A 27,878-nucleotide genomic window follows, 5' to 3' on the forward strand; every position below is an offset into this window, starting at 1 on the left:
AATTTACCAGCTCAAGATGAAGGGTTGAGATTATGCATGATGGATTACTTATTCACCAAGTTAAGAACTCAATCTCCTTGGAGAAATGTCAAACAAAATGCACCCTACCCCCAACTAATCAGGAGCTTAAATCATGTGAATGTGGATGTGACAGCGATCCTTTAATTTGGCAAACAAATCATAAGGGATCAATACTCAAAGAAGCTTGAATGAATGAGAGGCTTTATAATGAGTGATGGGCATTTAATGAGTCCCAAAGCATTAAATGTTGAATTTAATGTCTTGATCGCCTTCTACTAAAAATGAACTCGTTTTCTCTGCTTACTTTTTTTGTTGTTTCTCGACCCTTGACAAGGGTTATCCGGGCCAAACACGCCCGTGGCATTCACAAGGAAGTGTCCTTAAAGTCAACAATCTTCCGAGAGCGCTACTCCAACAAGTGCGTGAAGTGGTGAGTCTCCAAGCTCTCTCACCGTGATTCGTGGATTTAACGTTTTGCAGCCACAATGGATTAACCTGATCAACAAAACTTATCTTTCGCTTGTATATATTCTATTACTTATGTGACGCGATCTCAAAAGCCTTAGTAGGTAGAGCTGTGCCTCAATCTCATTCTCTCTCTTTTCTTCTTTTTTTTGGTGAAAATCTCATTCTCTTTACATGCATGGAAAGATCCTCCTTTTCATATTTTAACAAGAAAAATCAAAGAAGATATCTCCGACTAAACCGTGGGGACATGATCATAGACATAGTTGAATCAGAATGAAGGTTTGAGGTTAATCTCTAACAAGGTTAGTTAAATGGGAAGGGATCGAAATAGTTCCAAGTCAACCAAGATCAAAACTATGGGGAAGGATCGAATTAGTTGAAGTCCATCCAAGATCAAAACTAGCGAAGGGTAATGTCACCACAAAAAATTGATCAACCTACAAATTTTTGATGAACTGGTATGAAGAGCAAAGAACATATTAAAGGAGCAATAAACTCGAAGGGTTCAATCACGATCGGGTTAAGGATTTGAATCGGGACAGGGTTCAACCATATATAGTCAGATCAAGGATCCCGATCATAACCAGGTTCAACCACGGTCGGGTCAAGGATCCTGGTCAGGGTTGGTTCAAGGGTCGAACCAGTAAGTAACGTAAGCACAAAGAAACCCGACGGTTATAGAAAGAAACGTGCTCCCGTCAAATTCGTTATGCACGATCGTGCCATAAATGGAAACTACAACCGACTCATTAAGAAAGGGGAAAATCCTACAATCGGAGGGCCACCAAGAAGGATCATGAACAAATCCAACGATCGAGAACAAGAGGTAAACCCTATATAAACTAAAGGGTCGCACAAAGCAGATGTATATAAATCATTTCCCACCATTACTATACTCAATTCAAGCTCTGCAACTAGTCAGAGCTCTGTGGTGATTCATTACTAACTTAACCTTGAAAGTGACCACCCGACCACTCAGTCGGGCCATGTCTAACTTAATTTTATAGGTCATTCTTTAAGGATCTGAGGGCTGAACCATTTTTAGACGCATCACTAGGCTAGATGAATACCTTCATCTTTAAAAGATGGATTCAAGAACCAATCTTGATATTTGGTGCTGGGAAGTCCATGCCAAGCATGCTTTCCTTCTTCTTTCTTATTCACACTTGGCACACCCTCATGACAGTAGAACAACCCTTATTCAATGCTTTGGCACTCATAACAAGGGTACTTCACCACTGCCATTGACTCCCTCTTCTCCTATCTCTGATCATTTCATTCACACTAACTTACTACCATTTGAATCCAAACAGAAAGAGTTTTCTTCCATAAAAATGTTATTTAAATTCTCAAAAGGAACTTTAAATGATAATTCAAGATTCGTTAAGTACCATTTTGTACTTAAATTAACACTTTTTATTAAAAATTTCTTAAGCTTGAGTGTTGAGATTAGAGACTTTGCATGATTTATTTGACTTCTATCACTTGGGATGCTAAAGAGAAAGCTTATCATGTGAACTATTGTGTCTTGAACTCCGTGCTCCGTTCTTTGTTGAAAGTTAAGTAACTTGATTTAATTTTTAATTCTACAATATAATGTTGGTTACGACCTTATAATCATTTGGTTGGTTTATAATTTAGTGATTGACGACTTTCTTTTCTTAATAGATCAATTAATTAAATTATATAATAAAATAAAAACAAAGGTTCTTCGTCATGGTGGGGAGAGAAAGAAAGATGAGCTACTCAATCATACTAATTTAATCTTGCTTGATACAAAAATTTGGCGGCAAAGTCGGTATTTCAAGGTTAAGGAATGGCTTCAATTCTTCCAAAACATCTTTGAATACAAGAAATCATTTATGATTTCCTTTCCTCACCAAATTGATTATTGAGGGGGGAAAAAAAAAGCACATTACACATATATATATACTCTTGAGTTTGTAAATTAGTACATTTACATCAGTTGGAATTTAATATATTATAAATATCGTTCTTACATAACATTATTAGTTTTAAATTATAAAAAACAACATATCTAACCCTGCTGAATCTTCTTGTGATAAAGCAAAAAAATAAAAATAAACTGAGATTAAAAAAATCAGTCATAGATGCTCTTCAATCTCCCCTCTTCTTACTTTTCTTTTCCCTTTTTCTTGAAAGTCAAAATGTGTCTGAAGGTAAAGGATGGTGATCTCATTCAATTAAATTATTAACAGTAATGTTTGATTTATATAATAATTTGAGAATTAATTAATGTTGCCCGTTGTATTATAACTTAATTACTATTTTATACACTATACTTTTTGAAATTATTAATCTAGCCTTGGACTTGACCTGTAATTACCATTGCTCCCTACCATTAAACTCCGATAATTAAGGGATGATGTGCTAGCTTTTATTTATTTAAAAGCCCCAAAATAGCCCTAAAGTTTTATATTATTTATTTATATTTTATATTAAATTACATTACTCTCCCTAGTACTTAGGAAAAAAAATTAATCCTAATTAAACGTCCTTATTCTCAAATTCAAAATAAAGAGAGAAAAAGGGGGGGACCTTGTCTTCTTCTATTACCTTGCCCAACAAGGAAGAGAAAAAAAATGTATTTCTTCCTCTTCTTCTCAACGACCCTCAACCCAACTCATTCATCTCCCTAGACGAAACCCAAAAGTGGAATTCAAAATATAAAATAATAATAAGAAATTGATAACTCTTTATTTATTTTCTAATTAGATATTATCAATTTCATGAAGTTTCTGTTCTTTCCAAAGAAAAAAAAAACCTAAAAATCTGACTATAAATAGTTGATGATGATCATAAAAAAGAAAAAAAATGAAGTTCCTACTACCAATAGGGTTCTTTGTTTTTTTTTTCAATCCAAAATGATAGGAATACAAGTATAAAAGTGGTATTTCATATGGTTTTTTCTAAATGAGGATAATATTATCTTTTGGTTTCTTAATTCTGAAAGAAAAAAATAAACATCAAACATTCAACTATAACAGTCTTTCAACACTGTTAGAATTGAGTGGGCAACAATAATTTCATAAAGAGCAGGGTTCTTTTAGTAATTAAGATATACAACACAGAGGCAAAAGTAATTATCCCTAATTTGAAACATATATAGGAAGCGTAAATATAATATAATAAATTCCAAGGAGTGTATATATAATTGCTTTAAAAAGACAAATTTGAAACTATAGAATTTAATTAACCTATATATAAAATTATGTGAATATGAACATGAATGGTGTAAAGAGAGAGGGTGGTTTTGGATTTGTAGGACATCAATATTGAGAAGTACATGAACCATGCAAGCAGCAGCAAATTAGGGAGCTTGTCTTAGCTAAAATGTCCTACAAATCCAATTCAATCCATGAAACATCAAATGAAGTGTGGAACCTCTGCATGGGATCCCCTAATGGATAGTGAAGAGAGAACACTGGGACAGGCTTGTCCACAGGAGAAGTGGGCAAAGCTGGGTTCTACTCCCACTAAGAGAACCAATGGAGAGATCAGTTTCAAACCCAAAGGTATGGAAGAGAAGGGTTCCAGGCCAACACCATTGCTCCCTTGTCTTCTCTACCTCTCCTAACAAACAAACATATCGAGCCATTCTCATACAACAACAGACTTTGGTTCTCTCTCTCTCTCTCTCTCTGCTATTCTAAATTGTAGCATTAAATTAGGTTGGTGTGGGGTGGCCAAAGGCTTTCAGAACCATAGACAGTGACCGACCTAGCTAATATATATATATAGTGAAGACAGTGAGTGTTAATAAAGCATATGATAAAGTTAAAGAGAACAGGAGATATGTCTGGTCCTATATAAAAGCTGATGAGCCATCATGGTTATTGAGACTTAGAGACAATATATCCCTATGATATAGAGACATACACATGTGTTCATTTCAAATAATTAATAAGGCTCCTTTGTACTCAGTATTGTGGAACAGTACTACTTGCTAGAACCATATCTACTACTCTTGGGGAACCCCAAGATCCATAAATACTTCTAACATTGGTTTTGTTTTATTGAGTTTATGAGAATCATTCATTATTTTTTTTTTGACACTTGTGGGAAGATAATATGGATAATTAATATTTTGGGTATATGTCACTTATCCCCCCATTATAGTTGATCAAATGAAATTTGGACCCCTTGTTAGTTAGGTAGCAACACTTGTTTTTACTCTTACTTGTCAAAGGTGACAGATCCCTACTTTCATTAACTTTCTCACTTAAGTTATTCTTTGCTGTAAACTTTTTTGAAAAACCTAAACTACCTTTGATTAGTAGGAAGATATTTTAGTATAAACTCCAAATTACCTTAGTAGTTAGAACCCTAAATTACTCTCAATTGATTGAACTCCAAAATACCCCTCTAGTATTTCTTCTACAAGTCGACTTCTTCCTTGCATTAAAAAAAATGTCGAAGAAGAAAAACACAGGAGGATTAGGCTTCTTTTTGGCTTGGGAATGCATTTGGTGTACATTTAACTACCCTACTTTTCTGAGCATACAACTGTAAGTAAAAAACAACATAATGAATACACAAGACAAGATTTTATGTGGTTCATGCAAATGCTACATTCATGACGAAATAGACATCTAGTTACTTGGGTAAATAAGAGAAGGGGTGTAAATGGATTGGATTTGAATCAATTAGTGGTAATACCATATCCGCATCCTATTATATTTAGACGGATTCGAATAATATTCTATCGGTTTTCTAACGGATTCATTCGGATTCGAATGATAGTCGGATATAGGGATGTCAACGGTGCGGTTTGGGCGGTTTGGGACGGTTTCGAGCTGGCTTAACTGTTTCGGGCTCAAAAACACTACCCACTAGCAAAATAACGGTTTCGGGCCGGTTTCGGTTTGGTGCAGTTTGAGTTCGGGCTAACTAATGGTTTGGCTAACGGTCTATACTCGGGTTGACTAACAGTTTAGGCTAACAATTTATGGTATGCAAGAAAAATAACAAAAAGAAATAGTTGAGCATCCTGCAACAATAGCCAAAATTCTATGGAAAACAAAATTATTATTGATAGTTTTTCATTAAAAAATAAAAAGTCATTTCACGTTGTAGAAATCTCACCAACCTTATAGAAATCAAGAACCCAAATAGTAAGCAATAACATAGAAACTGCAAGCTCATTTCTCAAGCTCCACCGGATAGTCCTCCTTATACAAATGTTCGAACCAAAAACCCTTTTAAATTTCAACTTCTGCTATAATGGATTTACTTGAAATTGAGTTCTTGCTTTGTGAGAATGTTGATTTTTTTTCCTTTTATGAAATCCTGTCTCTTTTTGGATTGGTATGTAATTTGATATGCAAAAGAAGTACCTCTAGATTGGATAAATATTTACTTAATTTATACAAACTTGGTACATTCATTTAGGCATTCATACTTAATCCTTCTAATTATCCCTTACAAGTAGTAGAATGACTATTTAATCTTTGAATTCATGCTCAATTTTTCTGATCGTCTATACCAACTACCTAATGATAATATGATGATTCAAACAATATTTAATGTAAAACTATAAAACGGGTTATAAGGGGTTGCAGTCTAGGTTTGGGCTATGCGGGCTCTGCAATCCTCAACCCAAACACAGTTTATTAAGGTTTGATTTGGGCATGTTCGAGCTATAATAGGCCGGTGCGGTTCGGGTTGCAAATTGACACCCCTAGTCAGATAGTTATTTTCTTAAGTTGATTCTTCTAAATAGATAAGAATATAGATTGAATATAAGTTTTTAATTATCTATTGACATCTTTACCATTTTATTTGTGAGGTTAAATTTGAAATTTAAGAATCTAACAATTTGGTAGTTGTTTTAGTAGAGAATTTGGAGAAATAATCACATATATCAAGTAAAATATCTATAAAAATAAGAAACAAATCCAAATAAGTAATTAAATCAAATAGTTTTATCGGACGGATGATAACCGGTAAGAAAGGAATGTACCATATCCGCATCCAATTAGTAATCGAATGAATTTGAATACCCCTAAACCGATGCAAATGCAAATTTCAGTTGATCATTAATTACACCCCTAATTAAGAGACTATAAATAATAACAAATAACAAGCTACCTTAGATCCACAACAACATTAATGTGACAATATAATAATTTCTAAAATTTTAAACTCAGACAATCCTACCTATTACAATAATTTCCTGATATGCACCATTCATGCATAGAATCATCAAGTCAATACAATCTTACTTACAACAGTTTCTTTGCATTGTATGTACCTTTCTGTACATGAAATCTTCAAGCCAACTGCATAAATGACAATAATGATAATTTTATTGCTACTACTGCATGTTCTGTCATTGGATTATGTACACGCAAGAACTAACCTACCTCAGAGAGAACTGTTGCCCAATATTTATATTTAAAGTTGGAAAGACACTTGGACTAGAAAATTAACTCAACACCTTCCAAGCATTTTTCTAAAGGAAAATTAATCAGCTTCCCATGTTGAAGTAGATGAGATGCGATAGTGACTTGTTATTTGACAGCAGGTACTCAAAACCTCAAACACAACTAGCCGACAAAGAGAAGAACTAATTAATACAAAGCTTTTCCATATTTATATAGTTCCTAAGTTAAAAGTATCATGCTCATCATTAGAATCCAACCAAGCAATCCTTCCCCAAAATAAATTAAAAACTAGTCTTCATTCATCCTAAAACTACCTCTCAACCATTAGTGATTAATGGTATTACTCAATGGAAACACAGAGGTTAACTGCATTGATGTTTTCCTAGGGCATTATCTATCTACTAGAGTATCTAGTATTTGTCATTCTTTAATCTCTCCAAAATATTGTTAGTTTCATCTTTCTTGGACATAAACTTAATGATATTCATCAAACTAGTAGTTACTTTGATTGAGAATGAAGGGAATTAACGGTTATAATAATTCGATCTCACATCAAAGAGATGTAAATAATTTCTCGTATAGGTTTATAGGAACTTAGGCACCTTTTCTTTACGATTAAATTTTAAAAGTGATTTCTCCTTAAATCCCAACAAGTGATATGCGATAACATGTCCGAATCTAACTTCCTTCTCGTCTTACAAAATTCTATTATGAATGACTTCAAATAATCGATAGTCAATATTTTTTTATGAAATAAATGTAAGTGTGACATCAGTTGTGATGCAATGCCACACTAAAAATGCATATTTAGAACACAGATACAAGGTTTACATATATTAAGTGTACGCATGCAGAGAGGAAATGAATGAAACTGTTCTATAATTTGTAGGGCAGACCCTTGGCTGCTCTAAGTCCAATATATAAATATATATCAACAATGGTGGATTAATTTAATGTGTTCTTCAAATTAAACTTTAAATTTTTTAAATTAACATCCAAGAAGTGACTCAACAACCCATGTGCTTCTTCAATGTTCTTCTATATTTTCAAAGAAAATAAAGTGATTAAAGAAGTTGTTGGGTAGCTAGGGTTTGTAACTTGTTTCCATTGGGAATAATAATTGATAGTTCAAAGCCTATAAAAGTGAAGCTGTAAGCGAAAGTTGTGTATAAAAAAAAGACCAGAAGAAGGTTGATGAAGAGATGGATAAGGTAACACTTATAGGTATTAGAATTAGGAGAACACCTTTCTTCTTTGGTCTAATAAAAAACTTGAGATGGATCGATCGATGAGAAGATATAAAGTAGATTGGTATGGAAGGTTGAGAGTTGATCACTCGTGTGGGGAACAACAGCTTTTGAACAGATCGAAAGGATTAAAAGTTGCAGGAAAGAAAGAAAGAGAATATATTTGATCATTCTTTTGATGAGACGCGTGCGTGTGATGGTGATGGAATAAAGGGTTTGTTTGGATGTTAAAACTTCTAAGTTGGTTTGCTTTTGATTTGGACGTTAAAGCATAACAAGTAGAGAATAGCAATCCCGTGTAGTTTAAGGGATTCAAAGTAGAGATGGAAAGAGACCTACACCCACAAAAGATATAGTAAAAAAACAAAAGCAGCATGTAAGAACCTTGAGCAAAATTAAAGATGTTGACAAAACTTCAGTATACTTTGAGTTTGATTTCAGCTGTTTTGGCTCGAGTTTGAATTATTAGTATCAAATATCGTATCAGTCAGGTGATTTTAAGAGTCGTATCGTCCCATGTAAGTATTGTTTTACTAGCCAATACATTTTATTTCAATATGTGTCATATCAGTTGTATCCAACACAAATAGACATTGCATAGCATCGTGGGATACATTAAACCTTGTTTTTTATCGATTGACCATGAGATGAGTTGCAAGTTTGGCCTCGGTCGGGGCAAAATTTAGGATTTTGACAAAATTTCAGAGTTTTTGAGCTTGTGTTCAGCTGTTTTGGCTGATTAACCGTTAAATGAGTTGCATCTATCATGGGTTAGCCTTGATTCAAATTTGGGATCCCATGGTCATTTATGGTTCAAAAATATTGGACCTTCAACTACTGTATTTTCATTTGTGAAAACAAATAGCTTAAGTTGAATTTTTTATATGTTTCAATCATAGGGTTGCATATGTTAGAAAAAAAGATAAAGAGGTATTTTTTTTACCATATGAGGCTGATGCAATACTTAGCATACCATTAGCTCTATTTCCGTCCCAAGACACTCAAGTATGGGGTGCTAGCACCGATGGTACATTTTCTGTCAAAACAGCCTATAGATTGCTTGAAAAATTCCAAAAAAGAGAAGAAGAAAGAACTCCATCCTCTTCTAAGGTGCATAACTGGGAAGAGATGAACTCAACAAATTGGATGGATGTTTGGGAGTGTAAAAATCTTCCCAAGGTGAAAAACTTCTTGTGGAGAGCATGTAATGACAGTTTAGCCATCTCCAATGAACTAAACAAGAGGGGAATGAAAGTGGACCAACTTTGTGGAGCTTGTGGGATAGAGGAAGAAACCATTACTCATACTCTTCTCCATTGTGAGTTTGCCAAAGCAGTGTGGTTTGGTAGTCCATTATCATGGAGAAGCTCCCAAAGAGAATTCACCCCATTGGCCAATTGGATGAAGACTTGGGCAAATTTACAAGTACTTGAGAAGAAGGAAGGAGAAAAAATGAAAAGTCTAATATCCTTTATCTTATGGTCCTTGTGGAAAGTGCGAAATTCAAGGGTAACTGGCTAATCATTTAATTCACCATTTGAAGTAATGCAAATAGCGATCCAAGCACACTTAGAATATTAGACATCATCGGTCAAGAAGGTGAATCAAAGTGCCACAACCGAAAGTAGAAACATTGTAGAGGAAAGAGTGGAATGGAAGCGTCCAAATCACTCTTTTGTGAAGGTGAATACCGATGCATCTTGGCAAAAGAAAACAAAGACGGGAGGCATGGGGATTATCATCAGAGATTGGGAAGGAAAGCCTCTAGTGGCAGCATCCATACCCAAATCATTCTCATCAGTGATTGAGGGGGAGGCCGAGGCCATGCGAGCAGGGATGTTAGAAACTATAGCTAGTGGCTTCGAATTTGTGGAGATAAAAATCGACTCTCAGCTTCTAGTGAGTTTCTTATCCGAAACAGCCTTACCTCCCACTTTTATACTACCTGTAATTGAAGACATCAAATTTATAGGTAGTAGATTTTTGAGCTTTAAGCCCATTTATGTTTCTAAAAGATCCAAATGTGTTGCAGATCATCTAGCACGGAAGGCCCACTCGATTCAAGGCCCGAGTTATTGGCCATGTTCCTCTGATTGGTTACTGAGTTTATGTCCAGTTTACTTTCCTGCCCCTTCATATTAATGAAAGCTTGGTTACCAAAAAAAAACAAAGGTTGAATTTTTTTCCCCAGTTTGTAAAGATTTGAAAAATTTTCAATTGTTATGTCATGTATCGAAGCTAGCTAACCCACCTGACAAAGACCCATGAAGTAGCCAAAACACCAAGGAGGTGTTTTTGGATGCAGTTCAGTATCTGTTCTTGGTATTGGATTCATTCAATCCCAGAATGTTTTGAGACATTATGGAAGGTGCTGCTGGTCTTCATCGCAGTATTGGGTTTTATAAACAACAAAAAGAATTCCCAATTGCAGAAGGAATTGATCCTCTTTTAACAGTACATCGCAATTGCCAAAAATTCTGATGGAATTGATTCTGTTAATAGCGCGTTATAAATGCAATTAACTCCAGACAGCCCCCAGATTACTCTTAAGATAAGGAATAAAACCTGGAAGACCTGAGAATAAAAAGTGTGGTTGCACTGATGTTGCAATGCAAGGATTGGACAAATATAAGAATAAAACTCCTGGAACATTCACCCCTTGAATGCTATCTGATTAGCTGTTGCCAAAGACAATAACATATTCCTCTCTTGAAAAACACTCTTTTGAGTATAATCGACTGGGAATATAAAAAGAGATCAATCCTGGAATCCAAATTATCATTTCCATTTCAATTTTGTTTCATCAGTTAGTGGAGATATCCAAACCCAATTAGCAAATATGCAGCAATATCAATACCTGATCAAGAGAGTATTGATTCAGCATGAATACTAGAATTTTTAGTGGAAAATAATTGGTTTTTTGGTCCAGTATCGGCCTCGTACTGATCCGTACTCAGTATCGGCGATGATACCGCCAATAAAAACCCTGATAATACCATCAGCAAGGGCCAACTTTGAGGTGTTCAACCTGAAAAACTATGAGACAAGTTCACTCCAACATTGAAGCTAAAACCCTCTCATTTAACTTATAATGGTTTGAAAAAACTCTTCCCCTATACAGCAGTAGCATTGAACATGACACATACTTGTTCTTGCAACAGATGAATAATACTATAGGGCATTCTACTAACCTACAAAATATATGAATTACATCCACCTAATGCCTTTGCATGTCAAAATTACTCAGTACCTTGAGCGGCTCCTTACCCTGCAATAATGGCGCACCAAATTAGTCTAGAACCTTGATTGCAAGTAGGGCACACCCCACATGCACGAGCATACAAGTGCAATGGTTTTGCTACTATACTACAAACCAATTAGCAAGGCATGTGGGGATATATTCAAAGTCCACTACCTTGGTGATGGAGAACATGACCGCGAAGGGGAACGGGACCTTGAATGATACCTCCGAGACCTGCTTCTGCTTCTGCTTCTGCTTCTGCTTCTGCTACCTCGGTATCTTCTAAATCAAGAAACAAGATTTATATTAATTATACCATATTTTATTTTGTTATATTTCAACAAATACAAACCATTTGACGTTTGAATGGTTCCTCATATATTTATGCATAGTTACTATTAGAGATGATCGATGGCATACCAACTTCACAGAAAACCATCCCTGGCATAAAGTTATATCTTTTGTGCATTTACTGACAGCTAATTTTGACATTATACAATGCTACCTGTGCCATTTTATTTTCAAGAATCTGGACATTTCATAACTGAGATCATCTATTTTGAGCCCTCAATACTGTAACAAGTACATGATGTAGACTGGTCGGAAAACAGGAAAGAAATAATTATCCTTGACGTCAGATGTAGGCCTTGGGTTTCAAGATTGATCTAGATTTCAGGATTTGCAACAAAAGAACTGAGCAGATGAGAGCACAGACATGGAATAGAAAAGATGGCAGTAGAAGGGAAGAGAAGAGAAGATGATGGACAATGATTATATGAGAAGAAAGACAAAAAAAACTCATCGAACTTATGTACAGAAAATCTCACAAACTGCTGCTTTCCAAAGTATATATGGAGGTATTTTAACTGATTTAGTAGCTTCACCCCTCTGATAAGAGCACCGTATCAGAAGCTGCGATCTCAATAATGAGATTCTACAAAGTTTGATCTTCTTAACCATAAAGATATCATGTGGTTCAAGAAAACTTCATGCAGGTTTCAGTCTCTCTTATGAAAACTATGGAGAAGGCAAGCATAGGTTAAAAGCTCATTCTCGAGGCGAATCTCACTCGTCCAAAAAGGGCAAGTTGACTTGAGATCTAACTGAGTTGGGGGATTTTTATTTTTTATTTTTTGAACTCGAGCCCCCAATTCAAGGGGTATCAGGAATCATTTTGGGCAGAAACTTGCTGTCCAGCCTATTTCAGCCCTTCTGGACAAACTGATGACCTTCAGTTTATGAAGTGTAAGTTTGTAGTATCCTAGTATGTGCTGCAGCAATGCTGGTGATCCCCTCCAGCAGCTGCTCCCACCAAGCAAGTTCAATGGCAAAACTTCTGTGTCTCAGCAAGATCAAGTTGAAATATCTCAACTCGAATTAAGTAGGAACACTAATACAATATGGCCTCGTCCAAGTTTGGGTTGAAAACTTGGTCCAACTAAGATCTTGACTTGACCCAGATGAACTTCTTTTACATATTGCCCCATCAGCAAGATCAAGTTGAAATATCTCAACTCGATCAAGTAGGAACACTTTTACAATATGGCCTCAGTCCAAGGTTTGGGTCAAAAACTTGGTCCAACTAAGATCTCAACTTGACCCAGATGAACTTTTACATATTGCCCCTCTACTTTTGCATTCCAAGATTGCTGCTCTATTGTTGTTTCTTTCTTTGACAGTTTGTTCCATCAGAAACGAAGTCCCTCTCCAACTTTTAGCATCCAGTATGAACAATAATGGTAGCATCCTTAAATTGAACAGGGAAAATAGGACATTCACCATTCTCTCATGCAAAACTCAACTTCAACTAATGGAGATCCTCAATTTTGATTCGCAAACTTGTGTTTGTTGGAAGCAAGATCCCGATTTCAGTGAAGTGAGGAAGCTGAGGAGAAGAGAACACATTTCTGTATTGATGCGATCCAAGATCTTGCCCAGGCAGCAAGATGCCCCACATAACTGTTGCTTGGGCAACCAAGGTGCCCCAAGTGTTACTTTTTTATTTCTCATCTTCTGAGTCATCATTCAGTATGTTATAATATATAGCATGTATCATCAAAAGTTAACATTTTAAACCATGTGAAGTCATCAAAAATAGACACTAAGCCAACCAAGTCAACAAAAAATAACAGAGAACTCCTCTAAGAAAGCAAAAAAATAGGCCACAAGATGGAGTTTAAAATGATTAAAATTCACATCTGGTAATACTATTATTAGAAAAATGAGAAAATTTCTTGCTCTCTAAGAAGGTTGTCTGGTCAAATGATCTTATTTTTATAAGAGACTTGTTCGTCTGAGGTAAAGCGTTAAACCAGTTTTGCAGTCCAACATCACTCAAACCTGATCTAAATTGGAGGAGTTACATTGTGGTCTCCATAGGTAAAACCCCTATGATTCCCCACTCCTTCTCCTTCTCTTATAACCTTCTATCCCTGATTCACAGCTCCGATTTTGCCTGTTGCTCGTTAATTCTTTCTTATTTCAGACCTAAGACCTAATCCAATGCCGTACCACAATTCTACCATTGTCTCCTCTTTGCTTTGATCTCTCCTCCCCTCCGACCGATTACAACTCTCAACCTCTACGACAAAATAAGATGATTACATATCATTATATAGTATCTAATTATCCAACTAGATCCAAACCCTAATAAAGCCCAGTTCTTAGCCAGGCTCTCAAACAGGTTTAGACAAGTCCAACGAAGAGTACCGCATCAGGTATACCCTTGGAACGATACTTTAGCCTAGGTATCCCCCATTGCAAATCATAATTTGTGATCATATTGATCTCCTATACAAAGAGAACAGATTTTTTCATACTAGGGGAGAGCAACACCATGGAGAACCTGGCCAAATTGAAAGGGAAAACAAAATTGCCTCCAAAGTCAGAAGTGGGGAGTGACCAGTTAATTATTTTGCTCAATAGCCGGCCCACTGGTGATCAATTCTTTGGGCTAGGGTTTCATGCTGCAATCTCCTGAACCTCCTGATGACAACCTTGGTATTTGAATGCCTCCTCCATGGAACTATCTGATCTAATGGTGAATTATTTGGGCTAAGGTTTCATGTTGCGATTTCCTGAACCTCCTGATGGCAACCTTGGTATTTGAATGCATTTTCCAAGAACTAAATCTGATACAAAACTTGTTTTGATGGAGACATCTCAGTATTGCATCCCACTGAGACAAAACCTTAGGGGAGTATTAAAAATACCAAGTCTTGACTGGTTTCAAACCTCTCTCAACCATATTTTCCTAATTATGCAAATCTGACTTGACCACCCAGATGAATTCACTCAACCATCAGAACTTGAGGAAACCTAGCTTGACACCAAGACACTTATTTATGCAAAATTCCATTTAAGTAAATAATTGCTATTTCATTTACTTAAGATATTACTCCTATATAAGAAAATAGTCCCTTTTTTTAATCCAAAAAATAGTTAAAATTCCAATTTTAAAAGCAAAAAAGTCAACCACTGTTTCAATAACAAAACTAGGTTTTCAATAATGGGTGCAATTTTCAACTTTTAAATGACAGGGTTTCTCAACCCTCAAATGTTAATATGAAATCAAACATTCCTAAAAACCAATGAGGTAAAATATTCATATGTTTTGAAGTACAATCATCTTATTTCCATTCAAAGCAATTTTAAACAGAATTCATGAACAACAAATTATATTCAGCCAAAGCATAACTCCTTCAATATGAATTAGATTTATGCAATCTTGAATTTGTACGAAAGTTTTCCATTGCTAAAAACCAAAAAAAATAAAACAGTAACATAATCTTTTGTTTTGAAGTTTCCAAACTTTTATTTCTGCTCAGAAAATTTTAAACAGCATTCTTAAACGACAAATTAAATTAGATCGGAAACCATCAAACCTTATTCAATTTAATGCCCTACAACAATATAAACTATTATGTGTTCTCTATGATAAAAAGTGGAACTAATGCATAGATTTGGTCAAAATATCAAAAAGAGGCAGCACAACAAGAATCCGGGGGGGGGGGGGAAAGCAACTTATGGGCATCAAATGTTGAAGCAGGTTTAAGTTACCCTGGAGAAAGTTCCACATTCTAATCGAGACACAGTCAAAACTGAGAACCTTGGTTTTTAGTTGGTCAAAACTAGTGTCTGGACTGAGTATTGAATCCTTGGCCTCCTCATTGGCAGTATGGTCCTGAGCAGAGTTGGCAGAGTTAATGAGTCGTGCCTCTTAGCATTTAGAGAGTCATGAATTGCAGGAAATCCCAAGAGTCCCTCTTAGTTGCTTCAAGAAGAACAAGAATGATGGTTTGTTTCTCCTTTTTAATTTTCAACTTTGAAGAGAAAAAGAAACAAAAAACTTGGTATTGTCTGATCGATTATAATTGGAATGAATAGCAGACATAAAGAAGTCTCCAAAGAAATAAGGGTGGTCAACATTGGCACACAAATAAAGGTTGAAACCAAAAGGTGGGATTTTCTGAGAACTTGCAGAGGAGATAGAAAAGGAGTCAATAGACAGAGGAAAGAAATCCCTGCTACATCTGGAACCAAGTCTAAGCCTCATCCTCTAAATCTCCAAAGGAAGGAAAGGGGGAAGGATTCAACGCATGGTCCGAAAGGAGAGAGGAAGAAAAGAGCATGAAAGATTGAATGGGGGGGTGTTGTTGAATTAGCTCATGTTCCCACCAATCTACGTAAAATCACTTTGCATTAGGGTTAAGTATGCCCCAAATTCTTCTTGTAACCTGCTTGGTAACAAACAGATAGACCCTACCCTTAGAGAAATACCAAATTTTTGACATGTGAAACAGCCTTGACGATTTGCCAGGCCTGATCACAGATAAGAGTTACAAGCTTGATAACAGGCTAATAGGATTATAGGTGTAAGAATGTACCGCGACACTTGTTGCTTTAGTGGTGGTGATGGAAGTGTTGGGATTCACCAACAAGAAACTTATAATATCAAAAACCAGATCTGATAATTTGGTATAACTATTAATGCAACAACAGCCTAATCAACAAGGACAATTAGAGGAAGAAGACAACCAAGAGAAAGAATACATGAGCTTCCTATTATGATGTTTCTCAATTATTTATAGAAACACTGAGTACTCTCTGCAGTAACCTACTAGGAGTCCAAACTTGATTACGAACACAATCTTATAACAAAGAAGTAAAGAAACAATAAACAAAGTAACTCTAACAGTGAAGACTCAACTCAACTCAGTTCATGATAGGTCTCTTGTCATGATCAACACTCTAAACTACCAACACTATTCTTGTTATGATCAACACCCGATGCCACCAACACTATCACTAAAAGAGCAAATACCACAGTACGTAGATACCATGAACAACCAACATGAAAATAGAAACATCTCTTTTCTAGATAGTAAATACCTTCGTGGAGAACGGCTGCGGCTTCTACTATGGCTACGACGCCTATGTCGACCTAACCGACTTGTTTCTGCAAGTTTCTCCAGTCTCTGTCGCTCCTGTTCTCGTTTTTTAGCCGTCTCAACAGCAGTGTCTTTCTTAACTGCCAAAAAAATCAATTACACAACCATGCATGCAACAGATCAGAAATTTGTATCTGAAAACATAACAAAAACCATAAGACAATACAACTAATTATGCTGCAGACAGCACCAATGTTGTTGGATAAATAATCGAAATGCTAAATGTACATCGCCATACTCTGTTTATTCAACTGTTTGCTCATAATCCTTTTAAGGCGCTCTTGGGGAGTTTCCTTCTTCTCACCCGGCTGAACTTTTAAGGGACCACCAGGAACTGCTGATTTGCTTAGTTTCGCTAATGCTGATGATGTGCTACCAATAACAATAGAAGATTTCATAAAACCAAATAAAAATCCAAAGGGAAAGACTCAAACAGGGCCCAGTATATTAAAATAGATACCTAATAGATGGTTTCACCACCCCTTTAGTGTTCTTTTCCTGGTCAAGGGATACAGCAGATGCAGGATCAGTATGTAGTGCCTCAAGTATGTGACCAGACGATGGCCTGCAGAGAACCAGAAGCATTAGAGATAAGACACCCATGAGTCATTCCATCCTTAAAAGCTCAGCACTTGGAACCAGTTATACAATATTTCACAAAAGAGGGTGCTTTTTTTTTTTTTTTTGACTGTCTAGGGGGGAAGACCACTCTTAAGTCAGTCATGCTGATAAACCTAGGCTTCATGTAACCTAAACCCCAGAAAATCCGGCCTCAGGTAACCAAAATGTGAGGATAAGCTGCAGGAGAGAAAACATTGTCCAATCAATCTTTGCAAGAATTAAAGGTCGAGTGCTCCGACCGGTTCAGCACATCAACTTGGGATGGAGGTGATGGTGGTGGAGAGTATCCTTCAAGCTTCGGATCGCTAGAAGAGCCCCCGAATTCAGTAATATATTCTATTTTAGAAGTCCTTGATTTGCTTCTATGACCATTCTCCGAATGCATGCCACGATCATATCGCCTTGAGTATGGGGAGTGTGACCGTGATCTGGATCTTGATCTGTCCACATCAAGCTTTCTAAGGTAAGAATCTAATAGATAACTAATGGATCAGAAGAAATTAAAAAGCATATCAGTCTGATAAGGCATACAATAGAAAAGTACCTTATAGAACGAGAATAAGACTCGTAAGTAGGACTCCGTCGAGGTTCCCTGGAATCATGGACAAAACAGCAGGAAAAGCATGAATAGAATCTAACAGAGCGTCACCAACATGCATCACAGGGTCAACCCAAAAATTACTGAAACACAAGTAATCCATCACCACCACAAAAGGAGAGAGAAGAAATACCGATAGGGATCATGATGGAAACCTCGGGATCCTGTTATACGTGCAGCTTCCCTTTCCCTCTCCCTTTCCATCTGAGAAACCTTCCTTCTCTCTTTGCGACTCAGCTTCCTCTGCAGATTACGAATGTCAAGTGCCATTCTAACAAACCATGCAGAAATTCAAACCCAAAAAAAAAAAAAAAAAGAGGAAGAAGAAGAAGTTACTCTAGGTGTGCCCATAGTAAACTTACTATTGCAGGATCCCCTCGAACCATCTCCTTTTGTCGTTTCTCTTCCTCTTTGGCTCTTTTATCCACATGTACCAGCCAGCTATACCTCTTTACTCCAAACTCTTTTGCAATTGCATCCATTCCTTCATCATTGCTGTCATCACTATTTATATCCTCATCATCCTCATCCTCCTCATCATCATCGTCTTCATCATCACTCTCCAAGACATGGGATTCCACTTTCCCATCCCCATCATAGGAAAATCCCACCTGTGAATAAGGCCCCTTGCTTGCAGGAGGTTGCGCAGGGTATGACCTATACCAGATGAATGACCAAGAAAGACGATAAGAAACACCAAACTGGATGCATGACAAGTGCAACTGAAGAAAATGCCAACACAAGACTGAAAACCTAATCAATGTGGAGAACAAAGGACAATATATGTTTAGAAAGAGAAAGGTAACAGGATTTTCTTATATTTAGATATGACGAATATTCTTTTTTATCCAAGAAATATAGAACCTAGACTGATTGGAATCAGCTAGGATCAATTGAACCAGCTTTAAAGGCCAGCTCAAACCAGCCAGCTGATCCAACTGGGTCCCCCTTGCCCCATAATTTTGACCTGTCAACTTGGACTAATGCAATAGAACAAAAAATTAAAAAGGAGTCCCCTCACATGAACAGTGTCACATCCCCATCTTTGGCTTAGAGGGAACCTGGATTGATAAGAACAGGATCAATTTGAACCAGAAATGGAGGCTAGCTCAAACCAGCCAGCTGGTCCAAGTAGGTGGTCTGCTTGTGCCACAATTCGACCAGTCAACTTGGACTGCTGCAATAGGACAAAACATGAAGAAAAGAGGACAAAACACTGATCAAATTACTGTTAATGTGAACAATGTCAAAGCCCCATATTTGGCTTTGTGGGAACGTTCCTGGAATATTTGTGGGGCCCACGATCAGATTACATGAAGATTTTAATTTGGAGACATTTAGAAGCCTGATTTCTATTTTAGTTATTCATGCATATGACTGAGTTTAAAGCCTTGTAGTTCCTAACTCTAGTTAGTTTCTATTTTTTTATACAGTTCTATCGTCACTAGAAAATAGGTTAATAGTTTTGTTTTCAGTTTGAAAGTTCTCTATTCCTCATAAAGTTTTACCCAAGCTATAAAAAAGCCCTTTTATTGCAATATAAGATTAGACATTTAGATAACTGACACCGCAAACCATGTTGCCATTGTTTATGGAATAATCCATGTTCAACAGCTGAGATAGCCCTTCCTCCAATCCCTTTCTTCTTTTATTCTCCATTAACCCTCCCCCTTTGCAATGGAAGCCTACCTTTTCTCTGTTACTAAAGCTGCCCACCCACTAAGAAGGACATCAAAAGCTTCTGTTGCTTTCATCCCTCATCAGGACTGCTGCACCATTCAAGTGACCTTGCTGCTGTGACTGCAAGCTGTTTTCTGCTGCAAACATGTAAGCTTGATAAATTTCACAACCTTTCTACAGAAGTCGCAAGGTTTTGAAGCATAGATCCACCCATGATCCACCACACTCAGATCCCAATCTGGTCCATTCCATTGGCTGGACTGCTTCATGAGTTCACAGCTGTTACCTTCTACATCTGGACTCCACTGGACTCCACTGGACCTGAAGCTGGGTGATCATAGTCAAGTTATTTCAACCTTGAACACATATTTGGAACTGTTACCCTTGGGTTTACAGTCTTACTAAGTAAATCAGCATTTCTTACATGTATCTTTTCTTAAGTTATCATTCACCAAATACCTCAGCCTCAGCTAGTTTCTCTCATTGAAAGACTTCAATTCATGCTGCTCTATGACCCCAAGTATTTCAGAACACCTGGCTTTAGGTTATTAAATGCCCTTCTAAGTTTAGTCATATAAACCTCTCTAAAGTAGATCAACCGGAAGATCTGCTGGAGAAGTCATAAGGATAGGAAAGAAATGGAATCACAAGTACGAGGGACAGAGGGAGGAGAGAAAATACATCTTGGTCCTCAGCCACCAAGAGTAATCCAAGTAACCAAACCAGTCTGTCTCACTATTTAATCAACTCAACAGTTTACAACATATACAAAGATCAAAGTAACTGATTCCAATGATCTCTCATACTTACAAATAATTTAAACAAACTCGAGCTTATATAAACACATAACTTAAAAGGACTCACTCTAAATTTGTCTAATTATGGAGATATCCATAACTATATCATATATATTTAAAACTCAACAGTATCCAACATATATAGAGATCGAAGTAATTGATTCCAATGATCTCTTATACTTGCTAATAATTTAAATTAATTTGAGCTGATGAAACCACATAATGTTGAAGTACACGCAAGTTTGGGCTATGTTTACTGTTCATGTGAATCACGCTATTGTTCATGTGAACAGTATTTTCTAGTGATGCTACTCTACTTTTTATTTCTAATGTAGGAGTCTTGCTACATGAGTTTTGGGAGTTTCTAGAAAGCATAGTTTCCATTTTCAGACCTTTCTATTTTAGGAGCTAGAAAGTTACTAAAGCTGTAATTTTTTTTCCTAGAGGACAATTACTTGTTTCTCAAGTTGTATTAGATTCATTAGAAGCTATAAATAAAAGGGCTTTGTGATTCTAGACTCTTTAGCTAGAATCGCAGGCCTCTTCTGCTAGTTCTTCATCTCTCTTCTCTTCTTCTCTTCTCTCTTTCCTCTGTTCAAGTTCAGCTGCTATTTTGATTATTTAAAGTTTGCTTTTTAACATGGCATCAAAGCTTTTTTTAATCAAAACAGTGTTGTTCTCAATATTATCTTCTGAAATTCTCTTTTGTTATTTTGTTTTCTTTGGTCTGCAACCACCTAATGTTGTACATTATGGACTGTTAGATCAGGTATTCATGTGAATTAATCTTCTCTACCTATTACCTTTAACTCTTACAAGTCCAAAACTTGGATTAAATACTATTTTCTACCTACCTTCGTTACCTCTTTTTGCTGCACTTTGCAAACCCCTTTTTTTTTGCCTCCTATTTTGTCCCAAGGTTGCAGAATTTTTTTTTTCCTACTTCAAGTTATGGAAAACTGATTTGAGTGATATCTACCTCAATTTAATGTCTTCACTTACAAGTGACTCAACCATAAGTACAGCTGAATCTAAAGGATCTCAAGGAGATCATGTAAACGTTCAAAGTACATCTATCAAACTAAAAGGTAGTTATAATTACTTGTTGTGGTCACAAGCGGTACGTGTACATACTTGCAAAAGGTAAGCTTAAGTTTATTGAGGATGAACCTCCTGCTAAGACTGACAAATCTTATTTTAGTTAGATCCAAGATGATGCAATCATCAAATTTGGATGTGGAATGGTATGGAACCTGATATTCCATAAGACTACAAATGGAATATGGGATGACTTGCAAGAGACCTATTCCCAAGCTAAAAATATGACTTGGATTTTTAGTATTTATGAAAAGTTATTTCAATTTCAGCAAGCTAACAAGTCTCTGCAGGATTATTACAACTCCTTTAAAGGTATGAATTATGATGAAGGAGTTGAATGTCTTTCCACCTCTCACCATAGATATAATGAAGCTTAAGGCCCAACGGAATGAATTTTTTGTATCCAAGTTTCTTGCAGGATTGAACCCTAAACTGAAATCTGTCGAAGGACATCTTCTTGCTGGTGAACGTCCCCAATCTTAGTGAAGCATATTCTAGACTTCAATACATAACTTAAAAGGACTCTTTCTAAATTTGTCTACTTATGGATATCCACAACTGTATCATATATATTTAATTTCCTGTACAAGATTAAGACCCTAAATATGAGCCTATTTAAGATGATCACTATATCAATAAACCCTCCCCCTCCCCCCCCAACCTCAAAAGAAATGAATTGCAGGTCCTCAGGACCCAACTAATGGCTGAAATGGTCTTCTGAGGCTCCAGTTGGCCCAATTAAACCATCTTAACTGCATTAACTTTCAGTTGTTTAGGAAAACTCAACCTCAAGTTCATTGATTGATTAACATCACACTTAGACAGGCATTTTAAGGAAAAAGAGAAAAAAAACAATTGTATGGAACAGGAATATCTTTCATGAGTTCATCTCTGATTCTCAGCAATGTCAGGTTACGCATCCAACAAATTCAGCCCCGAGCAATACCCACAACTAAACAAAACCGGCCACAACACAAAAGCCCAGAAATAGCAGTATGTTAAAGAGTGCGGCAGCTCTTACACATGTACAAAAAGCATATATAAGAACATAGAATTTCAATATTTCTTATTCAAGTAATTTCAAGGAAATAATACAGTTAAGGCAACAAGAAATAATTCAAACCTGTCTGATGTAAACAGAGCTGCGGTCTTTGCCTCCATTTCTTCATTAACATGCCGTAAACCATCTTCATCATTTACTGTTGATAGACAGTATTTGGCTTATGAAAATTAACATCAACGATTTCATCCTATAGTGATTTTAAAAGAAAAACAGAGGAAGAACTCAAGAATAGCAAACGAAAGGAGGAAGCTGGGTGTGGGAAGATGTAGAATCCTCGAAACAGTCTGGATGGTAATTGACAAGAAAAAAACATAACAGTATAGATGAAACAAATAGAGTATGTTCATGGTTTTAATACAAGTAAAAAAAACAAAAGAAGTACCGACATCCTCTACGGCGATGCTTAATTAAATCCCGATAGCGCTCAAAATTAACAAACTCTTCAAGTTTTTCCTCTTCCTCTGTTTTTTCCTGGACCCGCAAATGTCTGGAATTAGATTCCCAGATAAAATCAAGAAGAGCACGACCATCAAATCTGTTATACAGAGAAGTGAAAGTTAGTTAAGACTGCTTGGCTAACAATACATAAATAATTCCAAACTAGCAAAGTATTCACCTGTCGATTAATATATCCTGTTTCCCATTCCATGGTATCCTGAAATGGATAAATAAAACAAATAAATATTTACCAAGATAAATTAGATGGTCAAGCACAATAATGAGAGTGAAAGTACAGAAATGGAACTCATGTATGCTGCCCCCGCTAAATGACATGCGTAAAAACGAACATTCTTTTCTTTTACTGGACAAGAAAAATAACAAACAAAAGTACTACAACAAGTACAAAAAACTCGACCTAATCCCAAGTTCCCAACTATAAAAGACTAAAGACGAAGAAAAAGAATAAGCACGGAGGTGGCAAAAAATTTATAGGGCTGCACATATTAATGGAAGGGAAGAAGTTAAGAAGATCATTGCAGTAAGAAAAACGGTCTGAAAAGGGTGAAAAACGAAAGACACCTGTTCAAACTCCACAATAGAGCCACATCAAGGATAGGACCGTGAAAGTAGAGTCCAGATCAATTGCACATGTGTGTAGATTAGTCAGTCTTCACAAAACTCCTCATCTAGCAGTGCACTACAAGTACCATGTCTCCCAACATAAAGATATACCTTATTTTTGTTTTTCCTAAGTTTTGATTTCGAAAAGCTATCAACATGTAGGAGGAGGTGTCTACCAAATTCACCTGATCTTGTGCTTCCTCAATTTGGAGAAATTTTAAACTAAATGGATATTTCTAAACTGCATCTTTTTTAATTATTTCTGGATATTCTAATTTTCCTCAAGAGGAAGTTCTCAGGTGTTGGAAGTGGATATCCCAAGATAACAGTAAATTCAGTTTGAAGTAATCCAGGTTTGGATAGATGGTTAGCTATGAGATTGTCACTTAAGGTGCCCTGACCATCTACAACAGAGATGTGATTTGATTCCAGTTGAAGGAGCTCAAACAGCTTGAGGCAGACCTAAAATGACTCTAAGGGAAGTGGCAAGGGAAGACATCAAAGCTTAGGCCTCATCTCAAGTGTTACTTTGAAGTATCAACAGAGCTGATTGGTAAGAAACCATGCAGCTGACCTCACCTAGTGGAGATAAAGCTGAGCAAGTTGAAGCGTATTGGTCTGGCTACAGTTCTTGTACAATCACTGTCCATCTTAAAAGTGGAAGAGAATGAAGTTTATCCATGGATTAAAATCTTTTCATTATACTTCAAAAGACACTTACCAGAGCACTTCTTGTGCACCTAAAATAGGGGAGTTTCCCTTCAGCAAGCAGAGGTTAACTCCAGTGAAGGTTGTTGCAGAGATCACTCATAACTTACAATACATAGTAGAGTGGTATCATCCACAAAGAAGTCTCCACCAGTAGTAAACTTCATCCAAAAGAAACTTCACCACATGACAGAATACAAATATAAAGCACATTTTGTATGCTAGTGTGACAGCTGCTATGAAGAAGAAATACGGCACATGGTTGATTAGGATGACAAAGAATGGGAGCTCTGTTACAGGGTAATTACTGAAATTGTGAAGTTAAGGACAATCAACAAAGGGTTCTTATCATAGAAGAGCTGTCAGTGCTCTTAGAATTGATTGCTTCTGTACTTAAGGATGTTTTGATAATGTTTCTGTCCCACTGGAGTAATTCTCTCCACAGAAAAACTCTAACTGTTGGTGTTCCTCAGGGATATTTCTTGGCAAAAGAACACTGGCAATCAAACTCGAGAGTTGTCCATATTACTATTTTGAACCCCACTTCAATAAGAAAACCCTCCCAACCCATTTTTGAGTCATGTACATCCGTGTACTGTTAATATATATTTCCCACAGAAATACTTTGGTACGCCAGTTTTTATCTTTAATATTTTTTTCTTTTCTTTTCTTTCTTTTTTCTTTTTCTTTTTTTTTTTTTTTTTTTTTTTTTGGGGGGGGGGGGGGGGGCTGTTCTCACAACCTGGTTCATTCGCTGGAAAACAAAACTAGTATTGCCAAATATGTTTCTGCTATCCTCGCCTTCCTGCAGAACAGAAGAATGCCTGAAATATTCTGTCAAACCATTATCAGAGTTGGGCAGGGGCTGAGGGAAAATGGGATTTGCAACGTGGTCATGCAAACAAGTCTTCTCACTAGAGGTACGCTAACTAACGTTGGCATCTATTTATAAATTAAAATGCAGTGAAACGACCATTGGTACTTAATTTACAGAAATACATCAATGTCCCACAACAAATTTGCAATATAGCCAACCATCGCTTGTTTCGACCTGCCCTTAAACAGCTTATCATAGTTCTCTTCGGGAGATTTCCAAAGCCTCCCAATAAATATGACAATTAACAGGAGAGCGCGAAACCCTCCAAATTAATTAAGGAACAAAAAAGATAGAGCTACGAAACCAGTTGAAATTTAAGAAGAGAGAAACGAACCCTAGACCAACAGACCATCATGATAATGAAAGGACTACTTTTGGGGGATTTTTTTCTTCTGTTCAAATCTTTCGCCATTAAAGAAGCAATTGGGAGATGGAAATTCTTACAGGCCTTGCTGATCTTCTGTTGCTTGATAGAGGCCATCGTCACGGTGCATACGGCACCGAGACCCGACGACCTGAAGCGATTGTTGAGGATCACCACGCCTTTTCGCCAGAAACACAGCTCGTCTCTGAGCTCGCTTACGAGCAGCGTCCATCAGATCATGGACTTTCCTCTCCGACCGTCTCGCCTCGTGCCACATCTCTGGTTTCCACCGCACTCCGGCGTACAAGATTTGGTGAGGATTGTTGCAGATGAAACCTTAACTCCACAATGATTTCTCGTTTCGCTTTTCCCTTTAGTAAAACACTAAACTAGATAGATTTCTTATTCAAACTCTAGAACAATTTCGAAACTTCAGTTATATAATGGCAGGCAATTAAATCTTCGAGCATGAACGATGAAGCTTTACTTTTTTGGAGCTCAAAAATTATACCAACTCATCAAAGGGAAAAGACGGAACTGCCTGTATGTATTTACGAAATTATTAAAAACAAAAAATTCAATGCCATCACAGATAATTAGCAAAAAACATAAACACCCAAAACTATACCAAATTCACAACTGCCCCTTTTTTAGTTCAAACTGTTTGTAGGGTAAAACCGTAAAAGAAATGAAAAATATACCTTTGATTAATTCACAACTGCTCCCTTTTTCGTTCAAACTGTTTGTAGGGTAAAAGAAATGAAAAATATACCTTTGGTTGTATCATTCTACAATTGGAGGAAGAATAGTGTGCTGATGGAGGAAAAAAGAATATGAAATTTAAGATTCAATTTTTTTATTTTTTATTTTTTATTTTTTATTTTGGATATGAGGTTCATCTGGGCCAGCTTACGCGCACCACGATTACATCCTCAAGGGAATTTTTATATAATTAATGCCGCAGAATGGGTGCGACCCCAGATGTCCCCTAGGGAGGTTAGGCATTTAACCGCTTTATTCAATTTTACTAAAGGCTACATTGCAAAGTCATTATAAATTAATGGTAATTAAGAATAATGAAACCATATAACCATGACTTATTAGAATTTGTTAATGTGGTGTATCATTGTGTGAAATCAAGAGATACTTTGGGTATGCACTATCAACTCGGCATAGTTTTGGAGTATCTATGATTTTCAATTGTGTTGATGTGTCCTTGAAGTTTTTCCACGATGTTTGGTTATAATAGAAGAAAATTGTTATACATGTCTTGCCAACCAAAGACTAGTGTGTAAGGCTAGTGTATCTCATTGGATTGCAATAGAGTCATATTGAGTCCAACTATTTAAAACCCCTAATTGTGACCCTAAATACCCTAATTTAAACCTCTCCTTAACCTAGTCCTACACTAGTTTGGGCCTTAGCAGCCCAAGTTAGATACTCAACATTTACCTTGATCATAAACCCTAACTCTGGTCATGAAATAATAAGATAATGCATGATTTTATATTTTTGTCGTATATATATTTATAGAAACAATTTTTCTAAAACCAAAAATAACCTATAAGAAGGTAGGTCATAGGTGGCACTGATTAAATAATCAACCATGACTTGATCCTCCTACTGAAAACCACCTTGAGTCAACCAAGACCCACCTTTAAGGGCAAAATTATGAACCCAAATAGGGGCAACATGAGTTTTGGCCATCAAAGTCAAACTTGCACCCCTAGTACCATCTCACAAGTCTCGCTCTCCTCCATGTAAAAAGACATATCTATCCTTTTGTTATGAAGGAAATATAAATAGAATCCTTTTAATCTTCACATACACATGTACATATGCGTGGTTGTGAAGCTTAACTGGGACCCAAATATGGGAACCACTTTCAGTGATCCCATTTGGATAGCTCCCTTGCACCCATGTACCTGTATCCTTACACTCATAAATAGTCTCTGATTCATAGGACAACCACTTTTTGACTAAAACAAGTGTGTTTGATGCTTCTATTTTTGCATCTGAGCCTATTCTAGCCTAAGTTCACTTGTCGTTCAACCAAGATAAAAGTTCATAATTGTTTAATTATGACTTTTTCTTGGTAGAAATAGTTTGCCTTATAATTAATTGTTGAGATAGATGAGTGGCAAAACTATGAAAGATAAGATAAATAATGATCATA

The 27,878-nt window shown here is 36.4% G+C and overlaps 1 protein-coding gene across 3 annotated transcripts; it reads right to left on the reverse strand.

The window, feature by feature from the left end:
- Positions 1–10,650: 10,650 nt before the first annotated feature.
- On the reverse strand, positions 10,651–26,220 carry LOC149016364 (CLK4-associating serine/arginine-rich protein). Of its 3 annotated transcripts, none has more exons than XM_089157508.1 (13): positions 25,783–26,220; positions 23,308–23,346; positions 23,078–23,226; positions 22,752–22,827; positions 18,416–18,710; positions 18,187–18,296; positions 18,000–18,047; positions 17,695–17,895; positions 17,295–17,399; positions 17,073–17,206; positions 16,776–16,914; positions 11,559–11,663; positions 10,651–11,411 (listed from the first exon to the last, which is right to left on the reverse strand). In XM_089157508.1, the coding sequence occupies exons 1-13, from the start codon at positions 25,977–25,979 to the stop codon at positions 11,387–11,389; spliced, it is 1,623 nt and encodes a 540-aa protein (XP_089013634.1). In that variant the 5' UTR covers positions 25,980–26,220; the 3' UTR covers positions 10,651–11,386. The 3 variants fall into 3 exon arrangements, with proteins under 3 accessions (XP_089013634.1, XP_089013633.1, XP_089013635.1); XM_089157507.1 differs by having other exon boundaries at positions 11,559–11,666; XM_089157509.1 differs by lacking the exon at positions 10,651–11,411 and having other exon boundaries at positions 11,555–11,663.
- Positions 26,221–27,878: the final 1,658 nt, after the last annotated feature.

Source organism: Hakea prostrata, chromosome 5 (assembly GCF_041222555.1).
Source record: "Hakea prostrata isolate BN-2017 chromosome 5, UWA_Hpros_2, whole genome shotgun sequence".
Taxonomy (NCBI): Eukaryota; Viridiplantae; Streptophyta; class Magnoliopsida; order Proteales; family Proteaceae; genus Hakea; species Hakea prostrata.

What these genes read in the sequence shown, in the direction of transcription:
- LOC149016364 (XM_089157507.1), bottom strand. Translation starts at nt 25,979, where the DNA reads ATGTGGCACGAGGCGAGACGGTCGGAGAGGAAAGTCCATGATCTGATG. An exon ending in TTCCATCATGATCCCTATCG is followed by an intron (nt 18,048 to 18,186) that starts GTATTTCTTCTC and finishes CCATGATTCCAG; the next exon opens with GGAACCTCGACGGAGTCCTA. An exon ending in TCATGTTCTCCATCACCAAG is followed by an intron (nt 11,412 to 11,558) that starts GTAGTGGACTTT and finishes CCATTATTGCAG; the next exon opens with GGTAAGGAGCCGCTCAAGGT.